We start from the raw sequence: 16474 nt of genomic DNA on the forward strand, positions 1-16474 counted from the left end.
AAAAAGGGTTTTCTCTCCGGATCCTGCCACTCTCTTTTAACTGTTTCCATTAAAACTTTGTGTACTGGAAACACCCTTCTTTTTGGCTCCCCTAAACCTGAATACATTTGGTCATGCAGGGTTAGGGGCTTTTTATCCGTCTGGATACCGAGGGTTGCATAAATTGCCTTTAAGAGGTCCTCTACCTCATCAAGGGATAACTTATATCTGGAGGCTTTCCTGGACCCGTCCTGGTCCTCCCCCTCGGAACCCTCCTGGGAATCGGAAGAGGAACTGTCTGGAAGTTCCCTACCTGTCCCTGAAGGGCCTGCAACCTCTGTCCCCCCTGTACTAGCAGGTTGGACTGGAGCAGAACTCTGTGCTAGAGGTGGGGTTGTATCCTGGGGAGATGGACCCGTGGGAAGCTGAAATTTTTCAAAAAGGGACCTAAAAGAAGAGAAGGTGGACGAGAGCTCCTTGACTGAAGCTGCTAGTCCTGACTCCTGTTCAGATTCCCTTTCCCTAACGAGGGAGTCAATACAGCCTTTGCACAACACTTTGGTCCAAGATTCCCCTAAAATGTCCCTACAGGAGGCACACTTCTTTTTAGAGCTATGCGTAGACCTAGTTTTTTCCGTAGCTTTCTAAAAAAAAAAGGAAAAAAGAAAAAAAAAACAGAAAAAGACAGTCAATCAAAAGCTCGGGATACAACCCTGGGAGTGCACTAGACCCTTTTTTAAAACGAAGGGATCTGAGCCTCCCCTCCCCCCTGGCCACCCAGGGGGCTGCCCCCCCCACCCATGATAGAACCATACATTGGGGTGGGGGGATCCTAGATAGAGAGTACCCCTCCCCAGGGCGCTCTTACCTTAGGAATGCTGGAGATAGAGTCTGTCGTTTGAGCCTCAGCTTCCGACATGACTGCAGGTGGCTGCTTACTACAGAGTTCCACGTTGCCTGTGCACGTTCTGAACTCATCTCCAGCTTGTGCCCGGCCCTCCTATCAGCTCCACGACCCAGAACCGGAAGTCGATCGTATTTCGAGGTCAAGCCTTCGTTTCCGCCGGATACGACGTCGCCCGTCGTTCGGCCCGCTCGGTTCAAAGAAAAAAAGGGGCGGACTGTACCCATGTACAGGGAAATCTTCCGAACGGCTTGCCAGCTGCGTCCCTGTAGACGCGATAGGAGTCCCCCACGACCTGAAGCCGCGATCGACTCGGAAGGGGTGGCAGTACCTGGTGAGGTAAGTAAACCGTTCGACCCGTCCGACACGCGGACGTTGGTTTCGAACGGTTTGAATCCAGCTTTCTCCAAACGAAGCCCCTGCTTCTTTCAACCGGGTTCTTTTAACGACAAAACGGCCACAGCCTCCCCAGCTGATCGGCCTGGTTCCTTGCACAGTGTCTCCCCGCCGGAGGAAACACTAATAACTGAGGTCCGGCAGGGGAAGTAAGAATTTATGGGCTGGCGCAGTGTTTCCAGAGGAAGAGGAGGAGTCTATCTCTCATAGTGGCTGTCCTGAAAGACGATTAGGGAAATTGGGTCGGATGGAGATTCGGACGGAATCAGTCCGATGCATACCACACACAGTCGGATTATCTGACGACACGGTCCGATAAGACTCATTCCGACAGATTCTCTGACCGTGTGTACAAGGGCTTAGAGTGGACTAGCCGGAGCCCTGACTTGAATTTGATTGAACATCTCTGGAAAGACCCAAAATACCGACAGTCCCCATCCAACCTGACTAAGCTTGAGAAGAATGGCAGAAAATCCCCCAATTCAAGGGTGCAAAGCTTGTCATGTCATACCCAAAGAGACTCTAGGGTGTTGTTGCTTCTAAAAGGTGCTTCAACAAAAGTACTGAGTAAAGGGTTTGAATACTTATAGGGTTAATAAACCCAGTAATGTGAAAATAGTTAATCCGCCCGCTCCATCCTCCCCCCCACGTACCCACAGCTTATAAATCTTTTTTACATTAAAATACTGCCACTATCAACCTTTTTGGGCTGATCTGTATACCATGGTTACATGATAAACTGCAGGGTCTGTCCAGTGCTGGCAGTTTAGGTAGGAAATTTCCATTATAGCCTGTGTCCATGTGGTGTTTTGGGAGGCCGGTCTTCCATGAATTAATAGCCAGGTAGGTTATGCAGGTTCTCAACCATATGACTGCTGCGACTTGCTCTCACAGTGGTCACCCGATTGGGATGCCGAGGGACAGGCTCTCAATCCGAAGCCATGACAGCTCAGTGTGCTGGGATTGCCCAGCGAGTGCGCTGTTAGCTCACAACCTTAGGTTGCCATGGACACACATGCAGCAGCTGGGTATTAAAGCCTGCTATTCCTGATGACGCATATATGCTTTTTGCAGTTACTGGAAGTTGTTTTCTTGGTTAAAATTGCACAGTTCTAAATTTAACAGTCACACAAAGTTCACTCAAATACCATTTGAAAATCAGTTAAAAATAACAATTTTAATTTAAAAACTACAAAAAAAAAAAAAAAAGGGGAAAAAAAAAAAAAAAAAAAAAAAGGGACGACCTTCTTTGCTTTAACAACTTAAGAGTCGGCCTCTTCATCCTCTTGCTGTAATTGCTCTATCAGACGCTGACGTTCTGCTGCCTGCCTCATCTTCATTAACACTAGACTTTCAAAATCTCTCTCTGATCGTACAGAATTCTGCAAAGAAATTAAATGCATTAACATAGTATACATTTTCATGAAAACAAAATACCTGGCAAAAAATGCAAATAAAGAGTCGAGTGGAGGGTGTTTTTCACGGCAACTTACTGGATGCTTGCTTTCATGTTGAAAAGTTCACCTTAAAAATGGTAAGCAACTCCACTTTCTAAAATGTCACATAATCCAATTCAATTTTGTAAATGTCTAGACAGACAAGCCACATTTGGTGGTCTTGCCCTAGATTAAAAAGATTACTCCCAATTCACATCAGTCATCCAAGTAGGAATTGATAGAACTGAACCAATAAAAGAAAAAAAAAAAAAAAAACTGGGAAGTCCGCTTAAGCCTATCCAGTCTCTCGTTCAAAATTTTTTATTTTATGTTAAAATAAATTACACGTACAGAATAGAAGACAAATTATGTGATACCAGAAATAAAAAGTAGGCATATTGAAGGACGGATGATACAAAGCAAAGAAGAATTTCAAGATATTCTCGTGGGAATGACAATAAATGGCCTTTATATATTTTAGAATTTGAAAACATTCTTATAGCTGAGTTTTAAACATTTTAATCCCAAGAAAATATAAATATGTCTAAAAGAAAATATATGATTTTAAAGTTTTGACCATAACTTCTAAAGTATGTTTATAGTAAGTATTATATAGTAAGGGAAGAACATGCCTATCCAGTCTCTTATCAAGAATTAAAAGAAATTAGTCACTTTTTTTTGTGCACTAAAGCATAACAATATTGTAAATGCTTGGAAAACCATGACATTCAATATCAATTTGCGCAGCACTTTACATGTATAGTGTACATTCACCGGTCCCTGCCCTCAAGGAGCTTACAATCCAAGGTTCCTAATTGACATTCATACATACATACATACACACACACACTAGGGTCAAATTTAGACAAGAGCCAATTTCTACCAGTATGTCTTTGGAGTGTGGGAGGAAATCAGAGTACCTGGAGAAAACCTATGCAGGCACAAAAAAAGAAATTGTGGTTGGGATTCAAATCAACTTTTTCAGTCTCTCGTCCTCCTTTATAAGCTTGTCCACATTACAAACGAGAAGAGAATGGACACTGGACTCTTGCATAATAATAAAATCTAAGGTTAAGTTTCACCTTACATAAGTTCTATGGCATCTAGGGGATCCATGGAGCAGCTGTTTGTGGCTTGGACATGAAATGTCCCAAGACATTTCATTTGGGAATCTAGCACAGCCTAATGTAAACTTAGATATTAAGATCTGACAAGTTCATTTATGAGATGAATGAGGAAAGCAGCAACGTTAGAGATGGAGACATCAGGGGCACTAAGGGACATACCAAAAAGTCACTGAGAAATTTAGGCAGAAGGAGCAAAAGGATGCAGATGAACAAACCCTAACATTAAAATCTCTACGTCTATGGACATTCACGATCTAATACTAACCAATCTAACCCTGTAAAAGAAGAAATCAGCATCCAACCGGATCCCACACTGAGCTGTCAGCTGCGACTTCGCTGTGGAGGTGGGTGCAGAGGACACAGCCGACAATGGAAGCCCCATACTAAGTCTATGGTTGACATCACTTCCCATTCCTTTCACCGCCGTTGTAGACTGTGTCCTCTGCAGAGCTTCCCCCTCTGAAGACCAGAACGGCTTAAAAAAAAAAAAAAAAAGGACATGTATACTGATTTCTTCTCTACAGGCCTAGATAGGTTAGACTTATATAATGGACGTCTGTAGATGTAGCGGTTTTAAGGTTAGGCTGGACTTTTCCTTTAAAATCTTTGTCTGGCAGAGACCTTGCTGATGTAGTATAAACTACCTTGTATTCTATTGCTGTGCTTAGTCTTATCATGTATGACCTTTGACATGAAATGGTCTTCCACAGCCTCACCTTAGTAGTCATGTTTGGCTGTTCCTCACCCAGTTTTAAGCCTCCTACATATGAAATTGATGATCACTAGCACCTGCTTGGCATAACTGGTTAATCATACACCTGACTAATCCTACAAAAACCCTGAATTAGTGCAAGTGTAAAAATTGATGCTGGTTTTAAGATAAAGAGTAGTCACACCACATATTGATTTGATTTAGATTTTGATTTTGTCTTCAGTTCGCTCACTTTGGGTTTTGTCAACTGATCAAAACAATTAAAATCTATATTTTTGAGACAGAATTCACACTATATGCCATGACAGACATTTTGCTGCATTATAAAACATCTGTCACCACAAGGACACAACTGTTTCCAATGATTCACATTGCAACACATGCGCTAAAATGCAGACACGCCAAATTGCATGGCACTGTACAGCACAACACTGCCCTTTACCGCAGCTGGGAACGGACACCTGCTGTAGAGATGAAACACTCCACCAGCTTTCAGTCCTGTGTGAATTCACCCTGAAAGCATTCTTACTTTACAGGATTTCTTCAAACCTACCTACAACTTTCGCACAGTATTGTAGGATAAAATAATAGTCAATATATAGACTCTTTTTATAATTCCTTTATTTTCCATAGAAAATGCATTTTACAGCCAAAAGTAAATAACAGAGATATATAATAAAATCAGACTGCAGAAAGGGCCACACAATGAGATCAACATATCAACTACAATACATAGTATGGGTGGTACGAAGGAATAGCACGGTGTAGAGAACATTGCCGGTGCATAGAGCCGGGAAGACATCCAACCAACTAAATGGGAGACCCAAAACACATTTATAGAAGCAAAACTTTTCAACAACAAAAAAAACTCTTTACTCTAAACAATATATCGTGAGGTAGGGCATTTCGATAGCCAGCTGAGCCCAGAGATGGGACACTGAGGTAGGGATAAAGCAAGCAAGGATATTCACAGTATTTGAATAATACAGCCCATAACTGAGCCAAATATACGGAGAAGGGGGGGCAGTCAAAAAGAGAAGAGGGTAGGGGGGTCAGGTATCTCTAGAGTGACATAAGAATGAACTCAAGAGCAGAGAGAAAAAGACAGGCAGTGTATCCTGCCCAGGGAGCAAAGCTAATCCAGGAGGTCAGACTGCGAAGCCTCTCGGAGGTAGGCATCAGTGTACACAAAATGGTGCCATGGTCCGCAGGTCTCATGGAAGGTCTCCTCCCAGTTGTGCAAGGTGGCGGTGAGATCCTCCATATCTCTCAGTTCATTAACTTTAGAAAACCAGAGATTGACGGTGGGTTCCCCGATCTCCAACAGAGGGGGATGCATGCCTTGGCCGCATTCAATAACTGGATGCTGAGGGAGGCTTTGCATTTCTTAATTGGTCGCTCTGAAAAAGGTGAAAGAAGCAAGTCGCAGGGTTCCCCTCTAGAGTAACATTGGTCAGGTGTTTGATTGTGCAGGTCACCTTAACTAGGGACTTGCGAAAAAAGAAACTATGCAGAGTAGTGGGTACCCTATACCATCAGGTCAAGATCTTGTAACAAGTCTCTTGAACTCTGGTAGCTATGGAGGATTTCTGTGCAAAAAGGAAGATCTTCTGTGAGACAGTGAAATGGGTGCCAAGATCCGATTCCCACTTAGAGAGAAACGGAGGGACAAACCCTTCTGCCGGTCGAGTTAAAGAGGCGTAAATCATCAAGAGACTAATGAACTGGCTCCCCTGTGATAGATGTGTTTCAGTTACATAAGCTGAGGAGATATGCCCGGGCTCCACGAACACCTGCAAAGGAAAATTACACAGCTAAAGGCCACTGCAGAAGTTGAAAGGGGGGTCTGTAGCAGATACCCCGGCATCTGAGGAGAGGTGGCTGTCAGGGCCCACAAAGTCACATAAATGAAGTCAGCCACCCACTGCCAGTCGCTTGAAATTAAGGTTCTGAAGGCCAGGTGCGAATTCTGGATTACCCAAAACTGGCACAATAGGGGAGGGTATTGGTGCCACTGAGAAATGTCGGAAGGTGTCTGTCCACCAACAGTGTGCTGCCCAGTGTGGGGTGATCAGTGAGTTTTTTTTTTGGCAGAGGTGAAGTTACCCAGGGCCAGCTCTTGCCATTTCATTAGTCTTCTAGTTCCATGGCCACCCAATGTTTTGCCTCTGCATGGCAGTGCCAGTCCACCTAGTGAGATGAGCCGCTCTGTAGAAGGGTAAGATGGGTCTTCCCCTACTTCGGGATAAGGGAGATATAAAGTATCCACTGGAAAGGATTCCCCTTACATGATAGAATTGAAGGCAGAGACCAGGGGGCAGGATAGCATCTCAAAGAAGACTTTGTAATAAGGTTGGAGTGAGGCCATCAGAGCCAGGGGCCTTCTTCCGCTCTAAGCTGGACAGGGTCACCCCCAGCTGTGATAGGCTCTTCCAGCTCCTCTCGCACTGCAATAGCAATCCAACAGTGTAGCCCATGACAGTTTTTGCTTTGTTTGGGGAATCATAAACCTAAGTAGATCCCGATATGTGGCACTTGCAAGGCTGGCATTATGGGAGTACTCCAGGCTATGAATCTGAGCGAAGAGTTCTTCCATGCGACGAGTTCTTTCCCCGTTTAAGAGGGGCCCCTATTCTGATCAGCGTGCCCTGGACAACTGTCTTATGTGCCTCCCAGATCATCAAGGAGATTAATGACTGATGTTTTTCGTTAAATGGAAAATAATCCCACAAAGTGGTCAGTAGCTCACAACGAACCACCCCCCGATTGGAGCAGGGCCTCATTCAGTCTCTAACATTGAGGCGTCATTTGGACCGATGAATGGTCTGAAAAAGATATGATGTCAATACCAAGTGGACACTACTCTGGGTATATAATCAAGCGTCAGCAAATGATAGTCTAGTTGCGAGTAGGTGTGATGGACCTGGGAGAAAAAGGAATAGGCATGGGCTAGCCTCTGTCTCTGCTAGGATTGAGTATAAGGTTTCTCTCCTTACACACCAATGCATACATGAACATGCCCCACCTTATCTTAAGGAACTTCTTAAATTACAAAATGCATCTCATCCCCTCCGCTCAGCTCATCTAAATCTTCTTCAAATTCCAAGAACTAGATTGAAGACAATGGGAGATAGGGATTTTTGTGCTGCTGCCCCACGTTTGTGGAATGCCCTACCTGACAGTCTGAGGGCCCCTCAATCTACTGATTGTTTTAAAAAAAGGACTTAAGACTTTTCGTTTAAGCAAAGTTTTTTGTTCAAGTTAGATGTTTGCTTTTGTTGTATTGTTTTTGTAACGTGTAGCACTTTGAGATCTTTTGATGAAAAGGGCATTATAAATAAAATGTATTATTATTATTGGGCTTGAGAACAACCTGGGGTCAACCCGATGTAGAGTGTACAGGTCTGCTCGCTGCGCCTCAAAATGTCCAAGGGACCGATTTGGTCAGAATGCTAACCCCCTTAGATTTGGAGATGGGAGAAACACTGATATGCTGTGGGGAAGGCCCCATTGGTCAGTTTAGGTATTCGATCACCACGAAAGTGAGTTTCCTGGAAAAAAATAAAAAATAAAATAAAAAAAAAAAGAAGCAACTTGAGTTTTACATTTTTGTAAAATCAGTCAAGAGCTTTGTTAAGGCCGCACACATTGAGGGAAGCGACCTTAAGGATCCCTCCTAGGCGAGAGACAGAACAAGGTGATAGAGAAAGACACAGAAAGGAAGGGAAATAAGGCAAGGAAGGAAGAAAATAGAGGGAGAGGGGAAAGGGAATAATCTGTCTACAATGTGATTGAGCCGAGGACCCTGGGTAAGCCCAGATAATGCCTACATAGGGGTCTGCCCTAATTGGGGTTGGTTGGAGCGTTAAAGGCTGCCCAGGGCAAGCAGCTACAAGTCTAAAAAAAATACAATACATTTGGAGATGCACGGTGTGATAGCAACGAGAAACATATTATAGGTAATGTGAGAACCAGACAAATTAACAATAAAAGAACAAAAACCAAAAACAGAAATAGGAACCAAGAACCAACATCTGGGACTTTACTGCAACAGTGCACTAGGGGAGACCCATAGATTAATGAGACTCCAAGTGGGCAACAGGGATTAAAGAACAGAATATGTGCAGGGCCTCTCTACTATGCCCCAGGGCACCAGGACAGAGGGTCAAAATGCATACATGGATATATACCACAGATAAAAAAAAAAAAAGCCGTAGACAGCGGCGTGCAGGCACACTGAGCGCGCCGCTGTCAACGGCGATATGCCGCGAGTGGCGGCTCCCATGCGCATGAGTTACATCATCGTGGCTTCGTCAAATGACAGCGCCGGAGCAGCGAGACCCACCGAGAAGATGGAGGCTCCGTACATAAGGGGACAGTGGTGACTTTGCTGGCTCCTGTGTCAGGTAAGTGACACATAATGGACTACTATGCGATGCATAGTAGTCCATTATGCTTTACCTTTGCAGGGAATCAAAGAGGAATCAAAGGGTTGACTTCCTCTTTAAACCTAGTGAATAAAAAACAAAACAAACAAAAAAAATCCTCCCATATGGCCAGTAACTGTTAGCTAAAAAAAATGCAAATGGTGTTGTTTCTAGCAGGAGGTAGATGCTGTTAAAATAAAAAGGCAACAAGGCACTCAACCATAGAATGGACTAGCAGTTATATATGTGGTAGTAACATGCATCCTATTGACCCAGTCCCATGCAATCCACTGGAGGAAGAGAGATATCCAAAACAGAAACACAAAGGCTATAATCAGGATATACGCGAGAAACAAGTAGATAAATTGGAGGATGATGAATAAAACCTTCCATATAAACTATATATATAGATAGATAGATAGATAGATAGATAGATAGATAGATAGATAGATAGATAGATAGATAGATAGAGAGAGAGAGAGAGAGAGAGAGAGAGAGAGAGAGAGAGAGAGAGAGAGAGAGAGAGAGAGAGAGAGAGAGAGAGAGAGAGAGAGAGGCTGGTATGCGAGCCTGATTCCATCACAAGTGCCGGGCCCTCCACTTAGTATTTGGAGGCTGGACGAGACTAGGGCTTTTACCTTTTAAATTAAACCGATGTGAACACATGACTTTGTCCAGACTGTGTGCTTTATCTTTGGCCACATAATAGATGTTACTTCATGGTTTAGATGAAAGCAAGTTTCATTCATTTTATTCGTCATCCTTCAATTCATATACTGGTTTCTCACAGATTAATTCACCAGTGTGCAGCATATGGTCTTTGTGTTTTTTGGTAGATGCTGTTAAACTCAGCTGAATGCATAAAAAAAAAGAGACACAGTGAGGAGAACAAACAGACAGCCCCTTCTGCTGCTTTACATAAAGATGTTCTCTCATTAAAGGCACATAGTCTCTCTAACCAAATACCTGAGAAAAATATGTCAGTTCTGGAGACTTTAGAACTTTCCACACAAAAAGACTTATCCCCTCCTGTAACGCTGAAACAAATAGAAAATCTGCTTAAAAAAAAATCACTAAAATCCACTGCAGATACCATCACCACAAAACTTACTAAAGAAATTAGAGAGCTTGGTCAGCGTACATCAGCACTGGAAATTAGAGCAGACGATCTAACATTGCCTCAGAAATCGATTTTCTTAAAGAGGAAAATTACATATTACAATCCAAATTGGAGGATTTCGAAAATCGCGCAAGATGCTCCAATATACGTATTAGAGGAATACCCGAATCTGTGACTGATTTAAAACGGTGCTATTACTGCACTTTCAAGAATTACAACCAGCTATCCCACTAGAGCAGGGATCCTCAAACTACGGCCCTCCAGCTGTTGCGAAACTACACATCCCATGAGGCATTGTAAAACTCTGACATTCACAGCCATGACTAGGCATGATGGGAATTGTAGTTCCTGAACAACTGGAGGGCCATAGTTTGAAGACCCATGCACTAGAGCGTCTTGAAATGGACCAGGTTCATAGAGCCCTAGCACCAAAGAAAACAGATGGTCCTCCCCGTGACATTATCACAAAATTGCATTTCTACCGCACTAAGGAACTACTGCTAAATACAGATAGAAATAAAGATCCCCTAATTTTCCAGGGTCATAAATATCAATTATTCACAGACCTCTCGCAAATCACAATCAACAAAAGAAGAACCCTGAAACACTACTGCAAATATTACAGCGAAATGACATAATCTACCAATGGGGCTTTCCTTTCTCAGTGCGTTTTACTTTCCAAAGTCGCAAATATATGTGCCGAACAGCTAAGGACCTGCACTACTTTACAGAAACTTGGGATGATAAACACATCAAGAGATGCTGCAGACACTCGCCAAAAATCATCCTCATATGCTGATAATCCCTCCTCTGCTTCCAGAAGAGAAGAAGACTGCAATCCACAGAAAAGAAGTCACATACAATCTCCACCTCCGGATCCAGATCTGGCTGACACTATGGACTGATAAACACCTGTACTGAGGCTACTATCTTGCCTTTTCAACAGAATGGCTACTGCCGAGTTTTTTCTCCGACTTCCAATCAATATTTTTATCATAATCTTATTTAAATAATGTTCCTAATAATTTAGGCGCCTTATTATAACTGTTTTTTTTCTCTCTCTTCTCTTTGTCTCTGAGGTTGCCTTAATCTTACATTTTTATTTTTAGCTTGAAAAAATGAAATTATATGATTGGCTCTTGGTGTTCTGCAGGTAAGTTCCTTACATCCTCTCTTGCTACCCCCAGCAGCTCGGTGTACACCGGGCAGTTGACAGTGGCTCATGTACCCTTGGAGGGAGAGTTTTTCTCCTCCCAACGGACACATTAAGAACATAGATATGTTAAGATATATTTCAATATTGTATATTAATTGTATTTTCTTTTTCAGTCATTATCTCCTTTCCCCTCCCTCCCTCCACCCCTATACTCTGGAGACAAATAATTTCTTATATGACACACGTTCTAACATAAACACCAACATATATTTACTTTTCCCAACTCCATGGCCCCATTAAACATCATATCATCATTCTTATTCCTTGGTGTCCGGATGCGAGTAGCAGCAGAAGTGTTTGAGAGGAGCTCCGGGAATCCTATACTCCATCCTTTGCCATCTCAGCATCTACCAGCCTAAAAACACCTCAACAATCCTGCCATCTGCTTCTCTCTGTCCCCTCCAGAGCCCTGGGGTGAAATTGTGAGGAGATTCGGCCGTGGGAGGCCGCGCACTGCTCGGGCCTGCAATCACCGCCATCTTGCGGATCGGCTGGAACGAACTGCTCCCGGCCTGGGGTAAGAGACTGCCATCCTTCCAGGAGATAGTGCCCCATCCTCCCTCCTGCCTACCCCTCCGCCTGCCTGACGTGATTTGCTGACCTCCTGAGCCGCCGGGAACGCTCGCGGCGGCCGCGGCCTACTGAAGCCTGCCGGACACCGCTGTTTCCTGTGCGGCTGCCCCGCGGAAGTGCGTCGCGGCCGGCACGGCCCTAAATCGAGCTCGGGGATCTCTCGGCCTATACCTGCCTCTTCATCCACCCTTCTCCCTGTAGTGACTGAGTGTGTTGAGCGGTGGGGGCTGGTCTGGGTGCACAGTGGCCTGGTGTCTCCCCCACCATTCTTACTGACCCCCCCCCCCCCCACCTGAGGCCTTCCCTGGTCATTCTCCCAGCTGTCCATCCTTCTGAATCTGCCTCTGCTTGGGTGATTGCTGTGGGGGGGGGGGGGGGGCTGCGAGTGACTGCTATCTGCCCGCCTGGACTGTGCCCTCCCTCCCTGGATGGGGTACCCAGTGCTCCCCCGGGCTGAACATAGTGGTCCCTCTTGCTCCTTTGTAGGGGTCCCCCTTTTGTGTCTCATCAGATGTCACCCCCTTCCAGAAAGGGGAAGAAGCACTCCAGGGCTGCTGAGACTGACTCCTCACCCCGACAGCCTCAACCCTCTTCAAATCCCAGTCAACCGGACCACATACTAGTGGGGAGACTCCGGGCCTTGCTGTCCGAGTTGGAGATGGGTCCCGGGGAGGCTCCGGCGGCTGAGGGGCCGGCCCCACTGTCACAAGATAGCACGGCCATGATCCTCGCTGCGATCGAGCAGAGTAGAACCTCACTGCTTGTGCGCATCGACCACCTTGCAGAGGAGTGCAACTTTATCAGGAATGACCTTGACAAAATAAGAGGGAGAATGACTGAAACTGAGACCAGAGTATCCGCCACCGAGTATCTTACCGCTACGCATGCCTCCTCCATCGCTGAGCTGCAGCGCACGGTACAGTCCCTTGTCTCAAAATCAGATGACGCCGAAAACCGACTCAGACGCAATAATGTTAGAGTCCTGGGGCTTCCTGAGAAAGAAGAAGGGCACCACCCGGCTGTCTTTGCGGAGGAGTTCTTTAAAAATCTTTTGGGTCTTACCGATGTCCCTCCTACCTACGTGGTTGAAAGGGCCCATCGGTGCCCTCCGGACGCGCCATCCCGGGAAATCATCCCAGGCCTTTCCTGGTCCGCTTCCTTAATTATCGGGATAGAGACAAAATGTTATCTGAAGCCCGCAAAAATCCCACTCTCAACTATGGTAACGCCTCCATTCATCTTTTCCCCGACTTCTCAGCGGATTTGCAGCGGAAGAGAAAAACCTTCAATGATGTTGAACCCCTGACCTTGCCCGTTTCATCGGTGAAAACTTCCTGTCAATACCGGAGCCACCTCACAAGTACCTGGACAAGTGATCCACATTGAACCCCCACGACTGGATTCATCCACAAGAAGTTAGCAACCAACTGCTCTCCATCCATCTAGAGGAAATATCACCGGACCCTCTTGCCGTGGGAGGATACAAGTCCCCCCCCAACCCTCCTTAGGGGAACTCAGTATATCAAGGGGAGTTGTTCTGGCCCTTCAGAGAACTTCCATAGTTCTCATGCACACCAGTGAACTGTTACAGAGTAAACAACTCTAAGGTTGAGTCCGCAGTTCTGCGGAGGACTGTAGTGTGGCCTAGTTTTTGGGTTATCACTCCAAAATGTTACGGTTAGTTTTGGGTATAGACCGGTCCCTGGTCCACCCCCAGTGTTTTTGGGGGGCACCGGGTACCGGTAGGAAAAGCACCCAGTGCTTGGGAAGTTGTATTGTTTTTTATGGTTGGTGTATGTTATGTGCGGTTGGCTCTTGCTCCAAGAATACTTATCGGGCGGGACTCCGGTGGGACTCAATCATCCTAACGTTAGAATTTCTCCCCTGGAATCATGGCGTTACGTGATCAGGGAACTATGTCGGTGATATCCTGGAATGTCAGAGGCCTCAACTCCAAGTTCAAAAGGGCACTGATGTTCCAGTATATCAAGACGCACAACCCAAAAATACTGATCCTACAGGAGACCCACCTGATGGGGAGCAAACTGATGGCTTTGAAAAAGCATTGGGTTCAGAAAACTTTTCATGCCACGTATTCCTCATATGCCAGGGGGGTCTCAATCCTGATAAACAAATCCTGTGTACGATTGAGGCTGTCCACATGGACCCCCGTGGCAGATTTGTAATTGTGGTATTCACGGCCTGGCAACAACGGTATATTTTAGTAGGAGTGTATATCCCGCCACCTTTTAAGCCGGAAGTGTTGTACACCATTTTGGACAGGATTACCCCGTACTGTCCAGCTAAATTGCTAATCCTAGGGGAATTTAACAACACCCTCTCCCCTGATCTTGATAGGCCCACGCCATCACAGTCCTCTAGGGGGGACCTGCTGGGGTGGACACACTCGGCAGGTGTTACGGAGGTGTGGAGATGGCTGCACCCACACACTAAGGCTTACTCATGCTTCTCTACATCATATAAAACCCTCCTCTAGAATTGATTATGCGTTTGCAAATCAACTTATGTTAACTGACGTAGTGGAGGCGACATACCTGCCTAGTGGGCTGTCTGATCATTCCCCCCTCAAGATTACTATGCAGACGAAAGAAAGGCGCAGCGGCTCCATGTGGCGCCTCGGGGTCCACTGGATCTCCCATGAAGAGATAGCGGGGCGAATCCCACAAACATTGCGAGAGGGCACTATATCTCAGAAATGAAGGCAGTAAAAGGTAAATCAACAGGCCAATACAACATGGTTGGAGGGGGAGATCGAGGAGGCATCCACTGTCTATGGGTCTGACCCCTCGGTTTCCAATTTTGAGTGGCTACAGTCCACCAAAAGGAATCTTCAACTCCACCTCACTGAGGTCACACGTTTGGAGGTATTTCACACTAAACAAAGGTTCTTTGAGCAGGGTGACAGAAATGGTAGGCTACTGGCAATGATGTCTCATCACGACACTCCTATGACCCTGATCCCCGAATTGGTTTCTCCTACTGGGGATTCTATTACATCCCGGAAGGGTATCCTAAGAGAGTTTCGGACCTTCTATCAGACACTATACAGTACCACGCTCCCTCCAGATGTAAATCCTGGTGAGATGGCACCTCTCCTGGACCCCCTGGCCTTGGGGTGGCTCTCAGATGAGGAGAGATCCCATCTGGTCAGGCCCATTACTGCAGAGGAAGTACATGCTATTATTAACTCGTTGGCAACTGGGAGGGCCCCAGGCCCGGACGGTCTGCCTGTTGAGTTCTACCGGTCCCACGCGGATCTTCTGCCCCCCCCCTGCTGGCAGACCTGTATACCCAGTGTCTGGAGGGGGGGAGCACTCCCACCCTCCATGGCAGATGCACATATTGTTCTAATTCTTAAGCCCAATAATGATCCCAAGCAGTACGCCTCATACAGACCCATTGCTCTTCTCAACACTGACTTCAAAATTTTATCTAAATTAATTACCGTTAGACTCAACCCACTTCTACCCTCCATTACAGACACAGACCAGACTGGGTTCATGGCCCCGAAATCGACGGATATCAACCTCCGCAGACTATTCACCAATCTGCATGCCATACATGACAATGTGGGCACTAGAACGGTTGCCTCCTTTGATATCGAAAAGGCATTTGATTCAATCGAGTGGCCATATCTTTGGGAAACTCTGCGGAGGATGGGATTTCCGTTGGTTTTTATTGGGTGGCTACAAACCTTATACAAATCCCCAAAGGCGGCCATCAGACTGGCGGGCGATGTCTGCTCCCTTCCCACTGTCCAGGGGTACCAGGCAGGGCTGCCCTCTCTCTCCGGCACTATTCGCCATTGCTAACCGGTGGCGGAGGCACTGCGGGTCTCGCCCCACATAAAAGGACTAAAAATAGCGTGGCTGGAGGAGAGGGTAGCACTGTACGCAGATGACCTCCTACTCTTTCTGAATGACGCGGACCCCTCCCTTAGAGGAGCGCTGCAAGTACTGACTGACTTCTCCAAAATAACAGGACTAGCTATTGACCCTGAGGCAAAACGACTAGCCCTGCCAGATCTCCAACTGCAATGGGTAGAAGACATGGTGTACCTGGGGGTGAGGGTCTCGAGAGATGCATCCAGCTTTATCCCCCTTAACCTAGATCCGGTGGTCCAAGGAGTCAAGGCCAAGTTGAAAGCCTGGGAAAACCTTCCTCTATCCTTATTAGGCCGCATTGACCTAATTAAGATGAAAAACATACCTAAATTTACCTACCTATTCCGTAATTCCCCACAATGGATACCTTCCTCATTTTTTACAAAACTGAACCGCATGTTCTCCTCCTTCCTCTGGGGCTCCAGCCCCCATAGATTTAAACTGTCCACGCTGATGCGTCCGGTGCTGGGGGGGGGGGATTGGCGTTTCCAGACTGCCAGAAATACTTTCTGGCAGCTCAGATGGTCACGGTAGTTTGGTGGCTGGTACCAGACGCGTCCAACCCTGCGGCGGTTCTGGAGGCTGCAGTAGTCCGTTCTGTGGAGGCCTTAACACATTTACCCCTGCGGGGTCCCAAAGCCCCCTACGATTTGACACCCTCCATGCACACGACTCTAAG

The 16474-nt window shown here is 46.0% G+C and overlaps 1 protein-coding gene across 1 annotated transcript in view; it reads right to left on the bottom strand.

The window, feature by feature from the left end:
- Positions 1 to 2489: 2489 nt before the first annotated feature.
- Positions 2490 to 16474, bottom strand: part of DNAJC17 (DnaJ heat shock protein family (Hsp40) member C17) — a 113080-nt gene continuing 99095 nt past the window's right edge. Inside the window, exon 11 of the mRNA XM_077464908.1 lies at positions 2490 to 2661. Within this exon, the coding sequence (XP_077321034.1) occupies positions 2542 to 2661 (120 nt within the window). The 3' untranslated portion in view covers positions 2490 to 2541. The remainder of the gene's footprint in view (positions 2662 to 16474) is intronic.

This window comes from Lithobates pipiens, unplaced genomic scaffold, assembly GCF_037356315.1.
Source record: "Lithobates pipiens isolate NorthernLeopardFrog02 unplaced genomic scaffold, aLitPip1_a1.2 Scaffold_30, whole genome shotgun sequence".
Taxonomy (NCBI): domain Eukaryota; kingdom Metazoa; phylum Chordata; class Amphibia; order Anura; family Ranidae; genus Lithobates; species Lithobates pipiens.